At 43.5% G+C, this 24,038-nt stretch overlaps 1 protein-coding gene and 1 pseudogene across 2 annotated transcripts in view; one reads left to right on the top strand and one right to left on the bottom strand.

The window, feature by feature from the left end:
• Positions 1-8,555, top strand: part of PPP2R1A (protein phosphatase 2 scaffold subunit Aalpha) — a 40,932-nt gene extending 32,377 nt beyond the window's left edge. Inside the window, exons 10-15 of one of the 2 annotated variants that reach the window (XM_025849053.2) lie at positions 1,499-1,672; positions 1,953-2,013; positions 2,643-2,797; positions 3,759-3,901; positions 6,349-6,440; positions 8,068-8,555. In XM_025849053.2, coding sequence (XP_025704838.1) covers positions 1,499-1,672; positions 1,953-2,013; positions 2,643-2,797; positions 3,759-3,901; positions 6,349-6,440; positions 8,068-8,087 — 645 coding nt within the window. In that variant the 3' untranslated portion in view covers positions 8,088-8,555. Of the gene's footprint in view, positions 1-1,498; positions 1,673-1,952; positions 2,014-2,642; positions 2,798-3,758; positions 3,902-6,348; positions 6,441-6,594; positions 7,077-8,067 lie in introns of those variants that run through there. The other variant, XM_025849054.2, reaches the window with a different exon arrangement.
• Positions 8,556-17,350: 8,795 nt separating this feature from the next.
• On the bottom strand, positions 17,351-18,111 carry LOC112806666 (vomeronasal type-1 receptor 4-like; annotated as a pseudogene).
• Positions 18,112-24,038: the final 5,927 nt, after the last annotated feature.

Here is a 24,038-nt window from a genome sequence, read left to right as displayed (position 1 = left end):
CTTGTCCTTTTCAGCAGTGGCATTACTCTTCACTGCTTTCTACGTCTGTGTTCCCACCACCATGCTCGGGTTCAGTGATTTGCTAGGACAGCCCTCTCAGAAAAGCTCTCCTACTTGGGGTTGCTGTTGGTCACAGTGAAAGGATAAAGTCTGGAAAAAGGTGCACAGGGGAGACTCGGCATGAGCTGCCGGGGGTCCTCTCTCGTGCAGTCCTGTGGACGGAACTTAGATCTCCCACGGATGACATGTGACAGCACCCACAGAGTATTGCCAACCACAGAAGGTCACCGTGTCTTGGTTTCCAGGGATTTTATTGGGGATTGGTTACACGGCCATGGATTGGAGCTGCCTGCGTGGTTGACCTCAGTTACTCGGTCTGCAGGCCCTCCAGAGGTCAAGTTGATAGCCCGGTCCTTGCTGTAAGACTTGTTGTTAGCATAATGTCTGGCACAGCCCAAGTCTCCCAGGTAACCACAAGGATACTCTCACCAGATAGGATATTCCAGGGGATTAGAGATCTCCCAGAAGGTGGTCAGGGGCCCAACCCTTGTTCGGAATGTGCCTAGTTTGAGCACCCTGGACTTGCTGAGTTAACCCTTTATTGCAAAGCACACTGGTTTACTTGGTTCAGTGATTTGTTTCTCACTTGGTTCAAGTTAGAACTTCTTGTGATGTCTGCCACCTAGGAATTTGTGATTTGACACAAGGATCTAGTAGGGCTTCTGTTTCGATTAACAACTAATTGTGTTTATGTGCCTTTTATTACAAGTTGTTCACACGCTTTATGGAAGTAGGTGGGGTACGTACGCGTGTATACGTATATACACGTATAGTGACATGTATGTGTGTATACATACGTAGTAAGTCAGTGCTCATAATACTGGTAGTCAACAGGCAACTGAAAAATATTTCCTTATTCCTTTGTGCGTTCTTTGAGCAGAAATGTGTTGAGCACCTGCTATGGGCCAGAGACTGTGCCAGGCACCGGAGACATAAGGATAAATGAGACGTGCTCCTTACAGAGCTCAAAGACTAGCGGGGAGAGTAGAAGTCACAGAAGTGATTCTGATGAGCTCGGACACATCAGGCCTCTTGTGGATCAGATGCCAGCAGGCACTCTAATGACCTCAGCCACCCCCGAGGCTAGATGCTTGCTTCCCTGTCACAGATTAACAGCCAGGGAGGTACCGTCCCCTGCTGATGGGCTCCCAGCCGGCACCCAGCAGAGTGGGAATGTTACCACGTCTCTTTTTTCCAGAGCACCATATTTCTGCAGTGATTCCTGCAGGTTCTTCAGAGTGAATGAACATGTTTTGTGCTCTCTGGTGAGATTTGAAAACTGCCTCCCATAATAACCCATGTTGCTTGCTCAGGAGTTGCTGGGCAGGGCAGTAGCAGGCCCTCAGGAAGGGCAGCTTCTACGGAGTTGTTGGGGCTCAACTTTCTCGGCCCTCTTCTGGGCCAGGTGCATCCTCTCAGACCCCTGTCTTCTCCCCAGTGCCCAGAGGTGCGGCTGAACATCATCTCCAACCTGGACTGCGTGAATGAGGTGATCGGCATCCGGCAGCTGTCCCAGTCCCTGCTGCCTGCCATCGTGGAGCTGGCTGAAGATGCCAAGTGGCGAGTGCGGCTGGCCATCATTGAGTACATGCCGCTGCTGGCTGGACAGCTGGTGAGTGAGGTGGCTTGGGGTCAGGCCTCATCGTGGGCAGCGTGTCCAGGGCTATGACAGTGTCCCTGGGGCCTGTATGGGCTGTCTGGGGAGTAGGAGGAGGGGGCACGGGGATTGGGGCTATAAAGGTGGGTGGACTTCAGTTAGAAAAGAGAAGGGAGAGGAGCCCCCCAGATGAAGCTGAGAAATACCCGATGGGTTTGGGTGGGGGTGTTTCCCTGGGGTATCGCTGGAAACTGCCCAGTCTCCCTTGATTCCTTAACCTTTTTTTCTTCTGCAGGGGGTGGAGTTCTTTGATGAAAAGCTCAACTCCTTGTGCATGGCCTGGCTTGTGGATCATGGTGAGTCTCTCCAGCAGGATGGGGGAGGATGCTGGTGCTCCAGGAAGGATAGATGGGCATTGGCTGGGGCTGGGAGGGGTGTGGAGTCACTCTTCCAGGCCAGCTGCTTATGTGGACCAACTCCTTGGCTTTTTAGAATCCTAGAGAAATGCAGGATGGGAGGGGGATCGAGCAGATCATGTAGGGGTGGACTGGTGCAGTGGAGAGAGAGAGGGTGAGGGCCATTGGGCAGATGACCTGGCCTGGAATCCTGCCCCCTGGCTGTGGAAGCTCAGGCACACTCCTTTGTGAAATAGGGGGCTTCTCAGTCTTTCGGGGCCATTGTGAGAACTGCTCATTGCTTTCACTGACGGGTAAAAATTAAAGTTAACATTTGTCTGTATTGTTACTGTTCCAAGTACTAATTACTAAATGATTTGCTTGGGCAAGTCACTTCTTAGAGCTGTAGTTTGCCCATTTATAAAAGGCCAATAGTGAAACCTGTGTCTTGGAGCCACTGGGAAGATAACCCTACCTTTAGCACATAGCAAACCGTTTGGTTCACCTGCAGCTCAGTACCTAGGTGTGCGAGTGACTGTTACTCCCTGCCTGCTCACTCCTTCACCTCCTGAATCCCTGCCCTTCTGCAGTCTATGCCATCCGTGAGGCAGCCACCAGCAACCTGAAGAAGTTGGTGGAGAAATTTGGGAAGGAGTGGGCCCATGCCACTATCATCCCCAAGGTCTTGGCCATGTCTGGGGACCCCAACTACCTGCACCGTATGACTACGCTCTTCTGCATCAATGTGAGCGTCCCCACCTGCCTGCTGGCCTGTGCCCAGGGAACTGGGAGTACCTGGGAGAGGAGGGGTGGCGGGGGTTCTAAGGAAGACGTCTGGCTTGGGAGTGGGGACATGGTGAGGTTTGGGCGGGGCAGGGATGAGTCCCTGAGGAACTACAGGCCAGGGGGTGGGGACCTGCATAGTGGGAACCCCAAGACAGGGAGGCTTGGCCTGCTGAGCAGTGACTGCCAGACCTTTCCGAGCATCCCTCTCCTCCACAAAGCGTATACGCATGCTTGCTTATGATAGTTGGTTTTGTGTGCAGGCTCTGGAGTCGGACCTACTCTTTAATTCCAGCTCTGCCATGTATTAGTCGCGGACCTTGGGACATTTCCTAACTGCTTGGGTGCTTTAGTTTTCTTACCAGTAGAGCACTCGTGCTGGTAATCACAGTACTCGTGAGGTGGTGAAGATTAATCTGGTGGTACATGCAGAGGGTTTAGAGCAGTTAATGTAATATGGAGCACGGGTTCCTTTCTATTCATTTAAATAAACCATATACATAACTAAAAATTAAAAGACAGAATTTAAAAACATACAGGTAGAACTAAGTGTTCTCTGATGATTTCTTCCCACATCTCGCCTTGGAGACCATCACACTAAAGGAAGGCATGCCAAGGGTTAGGAATCGGGCGCATCCCCAGAAGATAGAGAATATTCTGAGGATGGGAAAATGAGACAGGACAGTCTGGGCTGGGGTTTTCCGGGACAGGGAGACAGTGGTATTTGGGCATTAGTGGAGATGGTAGTTTCAGGAGAATCAGCTGACCCCAGGGTCGGTGAACCTGGGCTCAGAATCCCCCATGTTGCTCAGTGTCACCCTCAGGCCTGTTCATCCCTCAGGTGGCCTGGTCAGAGGAAGGGGGAAATGGGAGTTAACCATGAACTTTGTATAATCACCCCTCTTGTCACTCACTGCCCCCAGGTGCTGTCTGAGGTCTGTGGGCAGGACATCACCACCAAGCACATGCTGCCCACAGTCCTGCGTATGGCTGGGGACCCTGTCGCCAATGTCCGCTTCAATGTGGCCAAGTCCCTACAGAAGATAGGGCCTATCCTGGACAACAGGTGAGGCTTGGATCCTCCCTCACACACTGGTGGGACTGGTTCTAGGCATCCTAATCTTTGACCTTTGAAGTTGGAGCCTAGGGTTTGAGGACCCAGTGTGTGTCTTCTCTTACTGTGTCAACTTGGCTTATCTCTTCACCTTCCCAAGGTCTTGGTTTCCTCAGATGTGGAATGAGAATTCCCATGGCCTATCTTATAGTGGGAGGGGACAGTGGGGTGGCAGTTCTGTATACTAGTAGCAACATGTTAGAAAATGAAATTAACAAATATAAATTATTTTTGTATATGTATGCAATTTGCACCAAAATCATCAGATACTAAGGAATAAATTTAATGAGAGGTGTATCACATCTTTAGTGAAAACTATAAAACACTGCTTTGAGAAATTAAAGATCTACTTAATATTCATGGATGGGATGGTTCCCCAAATTTATGTATGGATTCATTATAATCTGTCAGTCAGTCTTAGATCCTTTATTGAAAATTTGACAAGTTGATTCTGAAATTAACATGGAAATGAAAAGATCTGGAGTAGCAAAGGTGGTCCTAAAAAAGAAAAAGTTGGAAGACTTCAACTACCAGATACCAAGACTTATGACGCCACAGTAATTAAAAAGTGAGGTGTTGGCACAATAATATAGCCCAAAGAAACAGAATCAAGGGCACAGAAACAGACCTGTGTGTATATAACAGTAGGTACCACTGGAGTTCAGGAGGGAAATGTAGGTATTTTCATAGATGACTGGGTCAATTGGATATGCATGTGGGGGGTGGGGGGAACCTCCCACTTGGTACGTAAGCACATTAGAGTTAACAGACCAGAATCAGAAAAATAAGTAAAGATTCTGGAAGAAAACAGGACAACATCTTTAAGACTTGCAAAGATTTGTTTAAATTGCTCAGATTTGTTAAATAGCTCCCCATGGGAAAAGACTGATGAGCTCACCTTGAGTAAAAGAACTTCATTGAGGGAGAACATTATGAGAGTAAAATGGTGAGCCACTGATGGGGGGAGGACGTATTTGTAATACATATTTCTGACAAAGGACTGATTTCATCCAGAGTACTTTCCTACTAGTCAACTAGACAAATGCAAGAGATAGGCAAAACCCAACTTGAACAGGTATTTCCAAAAGATCTCCTCGTAGCCAATAAGTACATGACAAGGTGCTCAGCCTCATCAATCGTTGGGAAATTATAAATGAAAAGACACCCCAGGGGCACGGTGCCTGGGTGGCTCAGTCGGTTAAGCCTCTACCTTCTGCTCAGGTCATGATCCTGGGGTCTTGGGATTGAGCCCCTCAGCAGGGAGCCTGCTTCTCCCTTTCCCAATCCCCGACTTGTACACTCCCTCGCTCTCTCAAATAAATAAAATCTTTAGAAAAGGACACCCCAGAATGGCTAACCTTAAAAAAACTCAGGGTCATTTGGTGTTGGTAGAATGGCTGGAATTCTCTTACACAGCAGTTGGGGCTGTAAGTGGTAAATGGGTACAGTCACTGAAAACTGGTAGAATCTAGTGAAGCTAAGAATGTGTTCACTGTGAGCCGGCACAACATGTCCATTTCTGGGCCTGTATCCAAGAGAAGTGAGTGTTTATTTCTAGCAAAAGGACATTTGTGGTAGCTTTCCTCATATTAGCCATGAACTGGAAACAGCCCAAGTGCCTGTCCACAGTACAGTGGATAAACTGGTTTGTTCCTACAACTGGAGACTGTTCAGTGATGAAGACTCTTGCTCTGCTTAACAACACAGATGATTCTCCCCAATCTCATGTTCAGTGAGAAGCCAGACCCAAGAAAACATAGTCTGTGATTTCATTTATATCAAGTTCAAAAATAGGCAAAACAGATGTAGATGGTAGAAGTAAGAATGGTAGTTGTATGGGGCAGAGGAACAGTTTGTTAACTGGAAGGGGACATGCCTTCATTTCCCCCAAACACCTGACTTTCGGTGCGGGTAGTTTTCCTAGGGCCCCTTACTTGAAAGTAGATACCTCCCTTTGGCTCCCATTGGGCCAGGTACTTCTTTGGCACTTGACACTTCTCTGTTACTTATGGTCAGTTTGGTCTGTGTCTTCCTTCTAGCCCAAGCTCTCCATGGGCAAGAGTCAGGTGTTCGATTTACCACTCTACTCAACCTCATGCAGAGTAGGCCTCAGTAAATACGTAAATAAAGACATCCATTTGCTGAGCCTCAGAGACTTGTGGGTCCTGTTATTCTCTGCCCCACTTTCCCAGACCGTCTGACCTCCTTTTGCCTATTCTGGACCCCTGAGACCTCTGTTCTAGTTTGTTAGACTTCCAGCCTACAAAGTAATTTCATCTCTGGGCTCACATGCCGTCTGTGTGTGTGAACCCCTCCTTGCCCAGGAGCCCTCTGCCTGCCTCATGCCCTCCTGCCCAGCTTGGCTCACCCCTTCCCTTGCCTTCCCTTTGTCCTTCCAGCACGCTGCAGAGCGAAGTCAAGCCCATCCTAGAGAAGCTGACCCAGGATCAGGATGTGGATGTCAAATACTTTGCCCAGGAAGCTCTGACTGGTAAGGCATGAACTCGGAGACCCCATTGGGAGGGTGGTCTGCAAGGATGGGCCTAGGCCTGAGAACAGCAGCTCCTGGGAGGGGGATATGCAGGAGCACTTGTGGGCAGAGGGCTAGCTGTGGTTCTGACTCCCTCCTGTTCCTGTTCCCCCAGTTCTGTCTCTCGCCTGATGCTGGAAGAGGAGCCAACGCCGGCCTCTGGTGTCCACCCTTCCCCCTTCCCCCCAGGTCCCTTCCTTGGGGAGACAGTGGGGGGACTTTGGCTGTCACTCCCTGTGCATGGTCTGACCCCAGGCCCCTTCCCTCAGCACGGTTCTTCCTCTCCCCAGCCTGGGAATCCGACTTCTCACTGTCCACCTCCCAAGAGGCTTGGGGGAGCCAAGGTGGGACAGGGCAGTGACCCTGGGAGGAAGGGGCCACTTCTGCCCGCAGGGGAGAGATGTGAGCATCCCGGGTTACTGGCTCCTGCTGCTGTAATGGGGAACCCCTACCCCATCTACTTCTCCACCTCCTTTCTCCCTTCTTCCTTTCCTCTCCCCCCCCAGTGGTTTTTTTTTGTGTGTGTGTGTGTCAACTGTGCCATTTTTATTTTATTCCTGTTTTCCCTTTTCACAGAGAAATAAAGGTCTAGAAATAGCTGGTCCTCTGGTTTTAGTCCAATAGCATGGAGGAGGGGTGCCACACCAGGAGTGTAGCTGGCTTCCAGGATAGAGAGTCCATGAGGTTTCTGGCTAGGAGAAACCTAGCCAGAAACTAGGTTGTGATGCAGCTAGTTTCACAGACATTAGTCAAGTCTGTGGTGGTTCAGGGCAGGTGCCTTGAAGTCAAACTGCCTGGGTCCAGATCCTAGTTCTTTTAATTAATGGCTGTGTGACCTTGAGTAGGTTACCCAGGTACTCTAACTCAGTTAGAGTTACTTTTAAAATGAGGATAATGATAGTAAAGTAAAAGTAACCTAGAGTTACTTTTAAAATGAGGATAATGATAGAATCTAAATCGCAGCGTGAGACTAAATGAGTTAGTACATGTAAACTGGATAACTGTGCTGCATGGCATGTGAGAAGCAGTCAGTTGGAGTCAGCTATGACTTGCTGGAGAGCCCCCTGTGGGTCAGGCTCTGTCCCTGAGGAAGTCCCAGGAAAATCTGGGCTGTAACAGGGAATGGGAAGGGGACTGGCAAGATGGGAACACATTTCCCTCAATATCTGTTCTCCCATTTCTTCACTAATTAATAGAGAGACCGATTTGTAGCTGGGCACATGTCTGCCTGGCTTCAAGGCATTTTTCCAGGTCTCTCGACATTCCGTGTGATGCTATGACTAAATTCTGGCCAATAACACGTGAACAGAAGTGGTGTGTGCTGCTTCTAGGAAGAGTTCATAAGGGAGGAGATATTTGCCCCCTGTGTTTCCTCCTTCCTGCACTCTGGACTTCAGACCAGATGGCTGGAGTGGGAGCAAACATCTTGGGCCAGGAAGTGATCTTAGGAGCATAGGCCCAGCAAGGTGGCAGAACAAGATAAGAGGAGCCTGGGTCCTTGATGCTGTGAAAACCCACACTGATATTGGTTACCTGGGAGAGTTAAACTGTTTGAGTGACTGTTCATTTGGGGTTTCATCACTTGCAGGTCACCTGAATTCTAACTGATGCAGGGGCCAAAGAGCCCCGGAGAGAGGAGCAGGAGACTTAGTGGATGGTGGTACGTGTAAGGTTTCACAAAGGACGTGATACTGAGTGAAATTTTGCTCAACATGGTGGAGGGGAAATTGGCACTGGGTGGCAAAGCGATTTTACTGGCTCAGCCCTCATGTTACTGAGTCCTTACTGATTGTTAGGCCCAACTGTCCTTGGGGATGAGGGGTAGGAGATCCTGTTCCTCCCATTATTGGCTTATGTTAGTTTCATAAGAGAAGGACCTGTGGTTTAAGTTTGGTCCCCCACCCCGCACCCAACACAAATGTACCGTACTTTCTTAGGATATAAATATTTGAAGGACTCACTGAGTGAAGAATCGATGAGGTTGGGAGGTGAGGCAGTATGGTCACTTTCAGCCTGGTAAATGTTCAAGTTCATTTGGCAATCCACCACTAATTCCTGAAAGAACATTCAAATGAATGCTGCATCGTGTTTCATTTGTATTTTACTGTATAACAACCCCCCCCCAAAAAAATTGTGATTTAAAACAATGAAAATGTATTATTCCTCATAATTCTGCAGTCTGAGCTCAGCTCAGTTGGAAGATTCCTCTGCTCCATATGGTATCTACTGGGGCTGGAATGTTCAAGGCGACTTCTTCACCCCCATGTCTGGGAGTACCACCTCAGCTGAGGCCTGGTACAGCATCTCTCACTGTGGCCTCTCCAGGGTGGCTGGATCTCTTTATCTGATGGCTTATGGTTCCAGAGCAGTTTCCAAGAGAACAAGTCCCAGTTTACAAGCGCTTTCAAACCTCTGCTTGCATCACAAGCTGAAATAAGTCACGTGGCCAAGTCCAGAGTCAGTGCAGGAGGTGACCTCGCAAGATGTGAAAACCTAGAGGTGTGGTTCACTGGGGGATGCCAGTGTGACAGTCAGCCACACATGGTCCAGAGAGAAACTTTGGGTTCCATCTTTGCTCTGCTACAGACAGGTGGAGGCATCAATAGCACAAGGAGATAAGGCTGATTACAGAGTATATAGAGCATTTGGAGCAAGCTGAAGATTTAAACTTTATCCTGGAAGCCAGAACAGCCACAGGGGTTTTTGGTAAAGGACTGACAGTATCAGAATTGAAGGGGGATACCTGAGGCCAGGAAACCTGGGAGGATATGGTCTAAGCAAGAGAGGAGTTTTGAGCTGGAGGCAGGTACCATACAGTTGGGGAGGTTGTAGGTAAAAAGAGAAACAAAGCTACCCAAGGAGACAGATTGGGACTTGGTGACACCTGGATAGGGGAGTAAAGGGAAGGATGCAGTCATCTTGGCAACCAGGATTCAAGTCTTCTGAGATTCACCTGGGAAAGGAGGGTTCCTGCAATCCCACGTGTACTTCAACATTTCCAGCCTTTGAACCTCTACCTGGAAAGCTTTCCCTCCTCGCTTCTTGGGAAACAAGTTAATTCAGTATGGAGAGTGGGGAAAGAGGTGGAGTGGCATAGGTGAGCATGGATAAATACGTAGGGGACAGATCTTGATGAGCCTCCAAATACCTCGAAGGGATTGAATGTGACCCAGAGGGACAAGATGGAGTAAGACTCTCGGGGCGGGGAGGGGGGAGATCCTTCCAGGGTCAGATGAGGTCAGGGTGCCGGGGAGGAGGCTGGGATGATGGTCCTCGGGGGGCAAGGGAAGGAAGCTGGGTCTGGGGCTGAGGAGAGTATGCAGAGACATTGAGGAGGTGGACTTGAGGCCACTTCTGCTTTTCAAACCCACGGGAAGTTACAAGAGAAGCAGCTGGAAGGCGGGCCCTGTTGCTCCTCCTCTTCTCACATTAATCAAAACACGAAGTCTCAACACATGCCTTGTCATCAGCCCTCCTGTCTCGAGGAAATCCCCACTTTAGCCACTCCCTTTAGTTCTTCCCTGTCCAGCTATGTTTTTCAGATGAGGACACAGACCCAGCGTGTTCTGGGTGTCTGATGCGGGCTCTTATGGACTTACCAGATCAGAACTCAACAAATCTCTCCCAGGAGAAAAAAAATGCCTTAATTTCCTCTGGTAGCTTAAGATCCTTTTAGGGCCCGGCCAAGGACGGAAGCTGGCCCTACAAGCTAGATGAGAAGAAGCAGGGCATGGCTGGCCCTATAGGAAATTGGAATCCTAATCTCTTAACCATGATGCAAAATGTAGAAATCCATGGTAGGCTTTTTAATGAGTTATTTGGGGCAAAACCTGATCTGACCTGAACTACTATAGTAGCAAAACCCCAGCTTAGTATAGAGTTTTGATGCCTCTTGCATGGAATACACATCACAGCCAGAAATACCTGTGTCTTGGGAATATATGGAATGTATTCAATTAGTAATCAAAAGACTGTCCACAAAAGCCTGGGCCCAGATGGCTTCACTGAATTCTACCAAAACATTTAAAGGATTAATACCAATTTTTCACAAACTCTTCCCAGAAGTAGAAGAGGAGAGAACACTTCCCAGCTCATTCTGAGACCAGCATTAGTGTAATATACCCTATCAATAAAAACATGATCATCTCCATTGATGCTAAAAAAAAAAAGCATTTAATAAAATCCACACTTTCACGATAGAAACACAATAAACTAGAAATAGGAATTTCCTTAACCTGGTAAAAGGTATCTACAAAAACCCACAGATAACATAATGTAAAAGATTGGGTACTTACCATATAAGATAAACAAGACAAAAATACCCACTCCTGCCACTTATTTTCAACATTGTAGTAGTAGTTCAGGGTAATTAGGCAAGAAAAAAAAAGGCATGCAGATTGGGAAGGAAGTAGAACTGTATTTGCAGATGACATGATCATGTATATAGGAAATCCTAAGGAATCCACTAAAAAAAAAACACACAAAAAACCAGTAAAGAAGTTCAGTAAGATTGCAGGACACAAATATACAAAAATAATTTGTATGTCTGTACATTGGCAGATAATAATTGTTGGTAAGGAAGTGGAGATACTGGAATCCTCATATACTGCCGATGGGAATGGAAAATGGTGCAAACACTTTGGAAAGCAATGTGGCAGTTCCACTGAGTTACCATTTTGCCCACCCATTGTACTTCTAGGTATATACCCAAGAGAATTGAAAACCTATGTCCCCATAAGAACTTACACACAAATACTGATAACAGCATTCTTCACAATAGCCAAAATGTGGAAACCACCCAAATGTCCATCAACTGATGAAATGTATCCATATAATGGGTATTAGCCATAAAAATGAATGAAGGATTGGGGCGCCTGGGTGGCTCAGTCAGTTGAGTATCTGACTCTTGATTTTGATTCAGATCATGATCTTGGGGTCGTGAGATAGAGCCCTGTGTAGGGCTCAGCAGGGAGCCTGCTTGAGATTCTTTCCCTCTGCTCCTCCTGTTAATGCTCTCTCTAAATAAATCGTTAAAAAAAAAAAGTGAAGTATTGATACATGCTACAACATGGATGAATTTTGGAAACATCTCATGAAAGTAGCCAGACACAAAAGGCCAAGTATTATTATAGGATTCTGTTTTACTTGTACCTTTGGTATCATATCTAAGAAATTATTGCCAAATCTAACATCATGAAGGTTTTGACCAATGTTTTCTTCTAAGAGTTTTAGGTCTTTGATGCATTTTGAGTTAATTTTTGTATATGGGGTTAGGTAGGAATCCCAACTTCATTTTTTTGGCCTGTGGGTATTCAGTTATCCTAGTACCATTTCTTGAATAGCCTTGGCACTCTTAAAAATCATTTGACCATGAAGGCCAGTACCACACTACGTTGATTACAGCTTTGTTTTGAAATCAGGAAAGTGAGTTCAGTACAGTAGCTTTGTTCTTTTTCAAGATTGTTTTGGTTATTGAGGGTCCCTTAGGATTCCACATGATTAGGATGGGTTTTTCTATTTCTGCAAAAGACATCATTGGGGTTTTGATAGGGATTGCATTAAATCTGTAGATTGCTTTGGGTAGTAGTGACATTTTACAATAGTCTTCCCATCCATGAACATGGGATGCATTTCCACTTATTTATATGTTTTAATTCTTTGAAAAATGTTTAGTAGTTTTCATTGTAGAAATCTTTTACCTCTGGTTAGTTTCTTATTCTTTTTGATGCTATTGTAAATGAAATTGTTTTTATAATTTCCTTTTCAGATTGTTCATTGCTAGCATATAAAAATCAACTGATTTTTCTGTTGACTTTTTATTTTGCTAGTTTGGTGAATTCATTTATTCTAATAGTTTTGTTCTGGAATTTTTAGGCTTTTCTACATACAAGATTTTATCATCTGCAAACAGATAATTTTACTTTTTCCTTTCCAATTTGGATGCTTTTTTTTCTTACAGACTTGCTCTGTTTAGGACTTCTAGTACTGTGTTGAATAGAAGTGGCGAGAGTGGGCACCATTGTTCTTAATCTCAGAGGAAAAGCTTTACTTTAACTCTTGAGTATGTGATAACTGGCTGTGGGCTTTTCATATATAGCCTTTATTTTGTTGAGGTGCATTCCTTCTATACTCAGTTTGTTGAGTTTTTATCATGAAAGGATTTTGAAGTTTGTTAAGTGCTTTCTACAGTTACTGAGATGATCACATAATTGTTATCCTTCATTCTGTTAATGTGGTCTATGGCATTTGTTGATTTGCATATGTTGAACCATCCTTACATCCCAAGGATAAATCTTACTTGATTATAGTGTGTGGAACTTTTTATGTGCTTTTGAATTGGGTTTGCTAATAATCTGTTGAGGATTTTTGCGTCAGTATTCATCAAGTATGTTGACTTGTAGTTTTGTTTCCTTATAGTGTCCTCCTCTGGCTTTGGTATCAGGGTCATGCTGACCTTGTGAAATGAGTTTGGGAGTGTTCCCTCCTCGTCAGTTTTTTGGAGGAGTTTTAGAAGAGCTGGTGTTAATTCTTTAAATGTTTGGTAGAATTCACGTGTGAAACGACCAGGACCTGGGCTTTTTTTGTTGGGTTTTTGATTGCTTATTCAGTCTCCTTACTCATTATTGGTCTGTTCAGATTTTCTGTTTCTTCATTATCCAATCTTGGTAGGCTGTATGTATCTAGGAATTTATTTCTTCTAGATTATCTGGTTTGTTAGCATATTATTTTTCATAGTGATTTCTTAACGATCCTTTGTATTTCTGTGGAATCAGTTGTAATGTTTCCTCTTCTGTTTACAATTTTTTTGAGTTCCCCCCCTTTTTTGTTTTTTGGTTTGTCTAGCTAACAATTTGTCATTTTCTTTAAAAAAAAAAAAAACCCTTAGTTTCAGATTTTTTTTCTATTGTATTTCTTGTCTCTATTACGTTTATTTCTGTTCTACTCTTTATTATTTCCTCCCTTCTGCTAAGGTTTAGTTTGTTCTTTTTTTTTTTTTTCTTTTTTAGTTTCTTGAGGCATGATGTTACATTGCTTATAGGAGATCTTTTTTCTTAATGTAGGTATTTAGTACTATAAACTTCCTCTTAGAACTGCTTTTGCTGCATCCTATAACTTTTGGTATGTTGTGTTTCCGTTTTCATTTGTCTCAGTATACTTTCTGAGTTCCCCTTTTGATTTTTTTTTTTTGACTTGATTGTTCAGGAGTGTGTTCTCACATTTTTGTGAATTTCCCAGTTTTCCGCCTTTTATTGATTTTTAGTTTCATGCCATTATGTTTCAGAAAAAATACATGATATGATTTCAGTCTTCTTAAATTTGTTAAGACGTGCTTTATAGCCCAACATATGATATGCCTTATAAAATGCTCCATATACGCTTGAAAAGATTTTATTCTAGTGCTGTTGGATGGAATGTTCTATATATGTCTGTTAGGTCCATTTGGTCTGTAGTGTTCTTCAAGTCTGCTGTTTCCTTGCCGATTTTCTGTCTGGATGATGCATTAGTGTTGAAAATGGGGTATTGAAGTCCCCTACTATCATTGTATTATTGTCCATTTTTCCCTTCAGGTCTGTTAGTATTTGCTTTATTTATTTATTTATTTTTTAAGATTTTATTTATTTGAGAGAGAGAATGAGAGATAGCACGAGAGGGAAGAGGGTCAGAGGGAGAAGCAGACTCCCCGCTGAGCAGGGAGCCCGATGTGGGACTCGATCCCGGGACTCTAGGATCATGACCTGAGCCGAAGGCACTCGCTTAACCAACTGAGCTACCCAGGTGCCCAGTATTTGCTTTAAATACTGAGGTACTCCAGTACTGGGTTATATGTATGTATATTTGTTGTATCCTCTTGATGAATTGACCCCTTTATCACTATATGTTGACGTTTTTTGTCTCTTATGACTGATAATGACTGAAAGTCTGTCTTGTCTGATGTAAGTATAGCTGCTCTTACTCTCTTTGGTTTCCATTTGTTTGGAATATCTTTTTCCATTTCTTCACTTTCAGCCTATGTGCATCCTTTCTTCTGCTCTAGACTGTTGTTCAATATCTGTAGTAAATTTTTCAGTTCCTTTGTTCTGATTCTTCAGCTCCAAGATTTCTGTTTGATACTTTTATTTTCTCTCTCTTTGTTGAAATTCTCACTTTGTTCATGCATTGTTCTCCTGACTTGATTGAGTAACCTATGATGGTTATTTTGAATTCTTTGTCAAGTAAACCATATATTTACATTTCATTAGGGTTGGTTTCTGGAGGTGTATCTCATTCCTTTGTTTGAGATATGTTTCCCTGTTTCATCATTTTCCTTGACTCTGTGTTGGTGTCTGTGCATTAGGAGAAAAACAGCCACCTGTACCAGTCTTCATGGACTGGGCTTGTAGATTTTGGGAGCCTCTCAAATCTTCACACTAGTCTGAACTACTGTCTTTGCTGTAGTGGCCCCAGACATCTAAAATACGCTGGGTCCTGTCAGCCTGAGAGAGGTGAGACAGAAGCCAGTCTTTGAGGCACCCCCCGGAGAAGTTGGGGCTTTGGACATGCAGTCAGCTCTTCTCTGCCCAGGGAGAATGTGGAATCCTAAACTTTTTTTTCTGTTCATACTGCATCGAGCTGGAAGAGGAGTTACGTTGCCTGCTTATATGCTTGTTTAAACCTCTCTTTATTCCCTTGGCCTCCAGGCATCTAGAGTATACCAGGTTCCATCAGCCCTCTGAGACAGAAAACAAACCAATCCCTTGGGCAGCCCTTGGAAAAGTTGGAACTTGGGTTGTGTGATACAGCTCTTTCTTCCCTCAGCGAAGCTGGGAGCTGTGCCAGGCGTAGGGATTATGGCAAGAGTGTCTCAAATTTTCCTACCAGCCTCAGTGTGACTGGTTTGACGCTCACCCAGGGTGCAGGAACCTCTCAACTAGTTTATGGATTTCAAACAAAAGGAATGCATCTGTTTATTGTTGTTGAATCACTGTGTCTGTTGGGGAAAGGAGGGTTCTGGGCATTCTGACACCACCCTCACAGGCACATTTCCTTGTTTCCAACAGCCTTTGGCTGTCCATTGGTAAGAGACATGTAGGTATAATGCTTTTCATTCATCCAGTTTCTGTCAGCCTTGATAATTCCTCAGTTATCCTGCCGGAAGGAGAGTAAATAACAAACTAGGCAAGCTGTTTGTTTCAGGCCTGCCTCTCACTGCCTGGGTTAACATCACACACCAGCCACAAGACTAAAATGAAAATGACAGAAAATACTAGGCATGGATAAAGTTATGTATAAACCAGGCGTGTCATACACTTTTGGTGGGTATGAAATTTGTACAAACATTTTTGAAAACTGGCTGTTATCTCCAAAAGCTGAGTAGATGTAAACCTGTGACCCAAAAGTTCCTCTATCAAATTATGTACCCAAAAGAAATTTATACATGTATCACCAAGCCACACTGTAGAACTAACATACCATTGCTATCTATTCATGATAGCCCCAAAATGAAACCCACTCACATGCATGGACAGAAGAATGATTAAATTGGTTGATTGATTAAAAAAAAAAAATTGATGTTCACACAATGGAATTCTGTCACCAATAGCATGAAAAAAATAGAAAAATTAACAAACATGGAATTTTATTTTTTTAAAAAGATTTATTTACTTGAGAGAGCGGTTGTTCGTGTGAGTGGGGGGAGGGACAGAGAGAGAGGGAGAGAGAATCCTAAGCATACTCCCCACTGAGCGTGGAGCCTGACATGGGGCTCAGTTCCACAACCCACGAGATCATGACCTAAGCTGAAATCATGAGTTGGACACAACCAACTGAGCCACTCGGGTGCCCCCAAACAAGGAATTTTAAGAGCCAAATACAAAAGCATTCATGCTATAGGAATCCGTTCATTTGAATTACAAAGAGGTGAAATTGATGTATGCAGTTAGATGTCACAATAGTGGTTACCCTTGGGGAGAGTAACTGGGAGGGCATGAGGAAACATCTATAAGGTTATCAGTGTTTTCTTTTTTAATCTAGGATCTATACAGAAGTGTGTTCATTTTGTGAAATTTGAGCACTGCACTCATGAGCTATGCATAAAAAATATTTTTTAATACATATCAGCAACTAAAAAAATTAGTTGTAAGAAGGTAAATAGGTTAGTATTCAGTGATCTTATATTGTCAAGGTGGAGGTTAACTGTATTAAATAACTTTACATCGTGATTTGTTTTTACAAGTATTGTGCAAATTCTGGGTTGAAATCTAAGATACTAAATCTACAGCACCTCAGAAATGGTAAAACGTGGAATTATTAAATTAACAGAAGTCAACATAGAATAAACTAGAACAGGTATCATGAAGCACACATTATTGATAAGTTGGTAAATGCTTTCCAAATTTGCCCATTGTTAAACATGAAAGACTAATCCTGTTAAATATTTGACTACATTCATTTAGATATTTTTATCAAGAGATAGAACTAGGACATAAGAACTAAAGTAGGTAAATGAAAAATACACTTCATATATGTTAAGATAATCAACTAGAAGGGCAAGATAAGTATTTTAAATTCTGAATTTTACATTCTTATGTACAATTTTCCAATATTGTGGGTGGCTGATCATAATCAGATTGATACGAACACACATGAATGTGCAAACACACACACATTTTATAAGATACAAATAATGTGCACGTGTGTGTGTTTACCACCACTCTTGTAATGTCACTGTTTCATACGATTTTGAGGGGTCATCGTGAATGAATGACTGAACATTGGGTGAAACCCTCAGTTTACATTTTCCTCCTAGACGAGGGACTTTGTATTATGTGGGCAAGGCAGAGCATTGGTACACTGTGCTTCTGGCTTATGAACAGACAGTTGGGAAACCGTGATTACTGAAGTGGTGCTCCAGAAGATCGAGTTGGGGTTATCAAAACAGACAAAATGACTTGAAAGATGGAGGAGAGGATGTTAAAGTAGACAAAGGTACTCACCAGGAGAAAGATGGTTTTGGTGGCTGTGGACTCAGATGATGTGGAGGAGACATTGGTCCTGCGAATGCGTTGGACCTTCTGTTTGTGCCTGTACAGGATAAAACCATGCAGCTGCTGGCCCAGGGCATGAGCCCCAAACACAGCACATGAGGGGATGATAACAGTGCTGCATACAGTGAGTCTCTGGCTTTGTCATGACGAACCGAAGAACAGTATCCAAAATCTGTTTGCGATGTTTTTGTTGCTCCATTTACCGGTGATACACAGAAGAAAAAGTGTGTTTACCAGCCTGTGCAGGATCCAGCACAGGGCTGTGGAGGTGCTTATGTACTTGGGAGCTTTCACTTTAAGCCCTCTCCACCTGGAGTTCCTGGGCCTGATCATGATGGCCTGGAAGACACTCCAGAAGTAGGTGCTACCCTTGGACACAACCCTACCCACTCTGTGAACATACAAAAAAAGTTTGCATCCAAAATCATTGAGGAAATGTCTCAACCCAAAAGGTATCGTTGTGTGGGGACTCCTTTAGGCAGAAAGCCCAAGGAGTTGGCTATAATCAGGGGCTTCAGAATCAAATCTGTGGACCTTGGCCTGCACCCAGTAAAATAAAGGATGAGATAATGGTAAAGAAGAGAGAAATTACCCTGGATTCCAACCATAGTCTATGATGAAATCATCCCCACTGCCAAATCCCCAACAGTCATCTTGTCAGTTCCCAGTGACTAAGTTCATCTTCTGAGCTAAAGGATCCTGAATGGGCGCAGGTTAGATGTATCCTGTCAACTGAAATCCATTATTCTCCACTTACTATTAGTTCCACTAAGAAATGTTGACTTAATGTTTTTCTTTTACTAAGAGTTTTCCACAGGTTGAATGTGTAACTTTTAAAGAGCCCTTATAACGTAAAACTTCTTCATGCTTCACGAATCTATGAGGCCGGCACCTCTGTGGGTGTAACTAAACGATGAAGAGAACAGATACACAGAGAGGTTAAGTATTTGTCAAAATCCGCTTAGGGCAGAGCAGAGAATTGAAATGGGTTGTGCTGTGTCAAAATTCCAGAAATAGTGGAATTAAAACACCCTAATCAACAACTAGTATTTAGTAAGACTTCCTTGTGCATATGAGAACTGTTGATGAACAGGAAGCTTTCAAATTTAAAACCTTTGAAGGTCAGGGGCATAATGTGCCAGGATGGCTTATAAAGTGATTACAATGATTGGTTATTACAGTGGGGCTTTCCAGATGACAGGAATTGGCTAAAAGTGATTATCTTACTCCTTTTTTTAGGAAGATAAATTTTTAATGATTATCAGAGGCATTCACAAGGAATAACCTAGGTTTTGCTTATTGTGTTCATGAAATAAGCTAGATTTTAGTTTTTCTTATGTGGCTTAAAGGGTTTTGTCTGCTCAGGGAATTTTTAAGTCCAGTATCCATTTTATAGTTAATTTCATAGCTGGTAACAAAGATATTGCATTAAACTACCATCCTCTACTAAAAGCTAGTTTGTGCTACTAGGTATTTACCCCAAAGATACAGAGGTAGTGCAAAGTAGGGGCACATGCACCCCAATGTTCATAGCAACAACGTCCACAATAGCCAAACTGGAAGGAGCTGAGATGCCCTTCAACAGATGAATGGATAGAGAAGATGTGGTCCATATATACAATGGAATATTACTCAGCCATCAGGATGAATACCACCATTTGCATCGACACGGGTGGAACTGGATGGGATTATGCCAAGCGAAATAAGCAGAGAAAGACAATTAACCATATGGTTTCACTCATGTGGAACATAAGGAATAGTGCGTAGGACCGCAGGGGAAGGGAGGGAGAACTGGGAAGAAATCAGAGGGAGACAAACCACGAGAGACTCTGGACTGTGGGAAACAAACAGGGTTACAGAAGGGAGGGGGGTGGGGGGCGGGGTAACCAGGTAATGGGTATTAAGGAGGGCCTGTGTGGTGATGAGCACTGGGTGTTAAACGCAATTAATGAATTTTTGAACACTACATCAAAAACTAATGATGTATTATATGTTGGCTAATTGAACATAATTAAAAAAAGGAAAAAAACATCTTCCAACCTTGTGTTTAAAAAAAAAAAAAGCTAGTTAGCTGTGTTCATCAAATAATCCAGATCTATATTTAGTTTTGATTTTACACCTTGTCATTTGACTTTAGATTTTTGTTATTGTAGTGTTGGATGTAACAAGTTTCCATTTATTTGTAAAGATTTATAGGCTAATATCAGTAATGAATAAAGCTTTAGATATTTTAATAAATGTAGATGCACTGTTGGCAGTAGAGTACTGCAGGAACCTGCTCCACCACAAGGTATGTGTAAGGGATGTAAGACTGGCTTGATACTAGGATGACAACAAAAAGATCCATTTGCTTTTATATCAAGAATGCAGGTATAATGGTACCTATCACAGGAAGTGTTGAATAATCACATTATACGTTACGTTTGGGGACATAGAACACTAATACATGATAAAATACTGTAGGCTAGAAACTAAATTATTAATTTTAGATCACATATTTACCTATTAATACCCGAATTATGTAAAATTACTTGCAACAATGCAATGTTTGTAAATGATATGACACGCAAAATGGCATGTGCAAGGCACAAATTTTTGTGCATTTTATAAGTTGATACAGATTTTTGATTGTTAGGAGAATATAAATAGTAGACTTTATTTTTTACCTCAGTTTTAAGCTCACAGCAAAATTGAGTGGAAGGTACAGGGATTTCCCGTATACTCCCTGACTGTCAATCCCACACTAGAGTGGTACCTTTGTTACAATCTATGAAAATATTTTCAAACAGGTGAAAACAAGACGATAGGAGCCAGACAGTTGTGTGAAACACGTAATTATTATATTAACCCTTCCTTTGATGTTCCTCCCTAAATTTAAGAAGGAAAATAGCCTTACCATAATCAATAGGCTGCAGTGTTTTCAAGAGACAATTACAGTCTACATTAATTGTCTCCGGAGTGAGAGAAAACTTTTCCATTCAAGCTATTACCATTTGGGTACACTTTCTGCACAGGATCAGATGATTCCTATAAATTCATCTTACTCTTTTTTACAAGCGTGGAGGTGTTATAGATGTACCTCTAGTAATCCTGAAATTTTGGTCTATGATTCCTGTAAAGTAGGCTGCATAGCAGATTGATCTTACCACTACATCCGTAAGCATCTTAAAAATCAGGTTTTATTATTCCTTGCATTAAACATCAACAATCACTGTCACCGGGTGATGGATATTAAGGAGGGCACGTGTTGTGATGAGCCCTGGGTGTTATACGCAACTAATGAATTGTTGAACACTACATCAGAAACTAATGATGTACTGTATGTTGGCTAACTGAACATAATAAAAAAAAAATCACTGTCAGAGAGAATTATATTACATTGCATTAGGTGCCATCAGGTAGGGTCTAGGACTCCCATCTCTCTTTACTAGCTCACCCTGTTCCTCAGGAATTAATTCTTCCTGTGTGCTTTGGCACTGGACCAGATTCAAAACCAGAGAATGTCTTTTTCTGGTATGATCACTTATGCAGAATCCCAGTATGCCTCCTTCCGTTACAGACTGTGCCTCTCAGACTGAAATGGAAAATACCTGCTTGAGTCTTTCCTGCTGTCAGGAGGGTGGGCTCAGTGTGGTGGTCACTACGGGCAGAACATAGGTAGACAGACCCTGACATACAGGTTTGTGATTCTGTGAGGTAATCTCCCTCAGAACTGCAATTATCATTTCATCTGTGTCTGCACATCTGTGTCTGGGAGTGTAGGCTTGGGAGTTGACAATATTTCTGAAAACTTTTTCTGATTGCTAATTACCAAAAACAATTACAGGTTTCTAGTTAGTATCTCCTAAGAGAGTATTAAATTGGTTTTGAGAGGCTCTTTCTTTTCCATTATCCCTGGAGGCAGACAGGTTCTCACATGGGAAACAGCGGGAAATGCTGGTCTGCAGTGTGATGGACTGGCAGTGATTATGTGTGTCTCACTGGGCTCTTTGCTTCCCCCAGAAGTTTCCGCAGTGTCTAGTTCTTTCCCAGTTTTCGTTCCACTGAGCTGAACCATCATTTAAGTTATTAGCAGAGAAATGGAATAAGATAAAATACGAAGGGTTTTCAAAGAGTTGCAAATAGATGGAAAGAAATGATGCCATCAGTTTACAATTAGAAATCATTGAACTCACTTGCCCACATCAAAGTCAACTACTTTGGACTCATTTGCATAAATCAATGCCAATTATTAATGGAAATTTTATAGGAAAATATACTTTACCATTGTTTGCCTCCCTCTTCTAATGATAGGAAGTAGACACAGAACAATATCCACAGAAGAAAGAGAGAAGCTTCTGAAAGAGCCCCTCACAGGTAAAAGCACTGGGATCAAATGGTTTAACAGGTAGATTCTGCCATTCCTGAAACTATCAGATAAGCCAGTGCTACTTACCTAATTCCAAAGCAGCAAATGGTTGCCAGTTCTCCACACTTACTTTGGCTAAATTTGCTGCATGAGCACTTGATGCTTTGGTAATTAAGAAACATAAATTCAGAGTTCAGTTTGGTTCTCTGATCTTTCCTACAAACAAATCCACAATTTGATCCAGATTCACTATCCAGTCACCCCCAATGTTCAAGTCAGGCTTCAGAGCTACAATGGTGGGCAATCCAGATAACTCACACACAAACTCATTTACACACTTACACAAAGGCACAATTGCATGCACACTCAGTGAAATACGCACTAACATACACACATGCATACTTCACTGTGACACCATGTTGCACACAAACTTTCTGGAACACCACACACAAGTGTACTCAAAAACACAGATAATGACATTTACACAACTTCACAGTTAATCATTTTCATAAAACCACACACAGTCACCAGGCATGTGTGAATCTCATACAGAAGAATAGTTATATCTCCATACCGCCTAGGAAGGGGCCTTCTCTTACCCCCTTTATAATCCTAATCCTGCAACAGCCCTACAAAGGCAGTATTTATAATATGCATCATTTAAAAAGTCCTGTAAGCATTACCACCTTAGGTTGGGATGTGTGGTGGGAATGTTAGGGTACATGGGGGAGTGGCAGTGCATGGGTGTATGACAGAGCAGGTGAGAGAGAGGGCACGGGGAAAGCCAGATACAGAGACAGGACAGAGGGGGTACACAGGTCCTGGGATGAGGGGAGAAGAGAGTGCAGTAGAAGAAAGAAGGCAGAGGGATAAAAGACAAAAGTGTGCGCAGTGTCACAAGGAGCATTTCCACATTTAAGGGTACAAGGAGACAAAGCGTGCCGGGCAGTGAAGGGGGTGAGGCATGTGGGGATCTGGGGAAAGAAGGCAGCGTTTCATGGAAATGAAGGGGGTAACGGGTATGGGCACTTCGCAGGGAAGATACTCATGGTCTTTGGTTGGTGAAATTCACAGGAGACAAGGTCTTGGGGGGATTAAAATCATGGTGGGAGAGGAGGAAGGGGAAGATGTGTGCGGCAGGCAGACCTTGGAGGAAGACACCATGGTCCAAGACAGACAATGTTGGCAGAGGAGAGGGACCCTGGAGGAGACCGTGAGCATGAAGAGAGAGGCACAGGGGAGTGAGCCAGGGAACCAGGAGAAAGGGTCAGGGGTGATAGGAGTGGGTAGTGCATGTGGGTGTGGATTGGGTTTGTGCAGGAGTTCAGGCTGGGGCAGCGGATGGTGTGGGGTGTAGAGGACCCAGGGAACGGGGGGAGATACTGGAATCGGGACTGAATGTTCAGCAAGACAAGGGTGCAGATGGTGTGGTTTGAGGGGGCATTGGGAGGTGAGGAGGGTTGCATTGGAGTCCCTGGAATAGTGGTCATGTAGGGACAGATGTCCAAAAGATGATGGAAAGGAGGTTGGGGAACAATTTTAATGGTAAAATATTTAAGTAATAGAGTAAAAGTATTCATGACTTACCCATGATCTCCAGATGTTACAGTTTTCATCACTGAGGGGTATCCTTATGCAGTTTCAGAGCATATCTGAACTTGTCAAAATCTCACTACAGGGGCACCTGGGTGGCTCAGTCGGTTAAGCATCTGCCTTCAGCTCAGGTCATGATTCCGGGGTCCTGGGGGAATCGAGCCCCCCTCGGGATCGTGCCCCTCATCGGGTTCCCTGCTCAGCGGGGAGTCTGCCTCTCCCTCTCTATACTCCCCCAGCTCATTCTCTCTCTCACTCTCTCTCAAATAAATAAAATCTTTTAAAAATCTCACCACACACACACATACACACACACACACACACCATATTCTGTTTGGCTCAATATCTCCATGGTAGAGAAGTAATGCTTTTCAATTTATATAAAAAGAGCTATGGCAGGGACGCCTGGGTGGCTCAGCCGTTAAGCAACTGCCTTCGGCTCAAGTCACGATCCTAGAGTTCTGGGATTGAGTCCCGCATCAGGCTTCCTGCTCAGTAAGGAGCCTGTTTCTCCCTCTCCCTCTGCCTGCCGCTCCCCCAGCTTGTGCTCTCTCTCTCTCTGACAAATAAAATCTTAAAAAAAAAAGGGGGGGT

The sequence above is a fragment of the Callorhinus ursinus genome, unplaced genomic scaffold (genome assembly GCF_003265705.2).
Source record: "Callorhinus ursinus isolate GAN/ISIS: 27379988/994484 unplaced genomic scaffold, GSC_fseal_2.0 scaffold101, whole genome shotgun sequence".
Taxonomy (NCBI): domain Eukaryota; kingdom Metazoa; phylum Chordata; class Mammalia; order Carnivora; family Otariidae; genus Callorhinus; species Callorhinus ursinus.
This window is presented reverse-complemented; position numbering and strand designations above follow the sequence as displayed.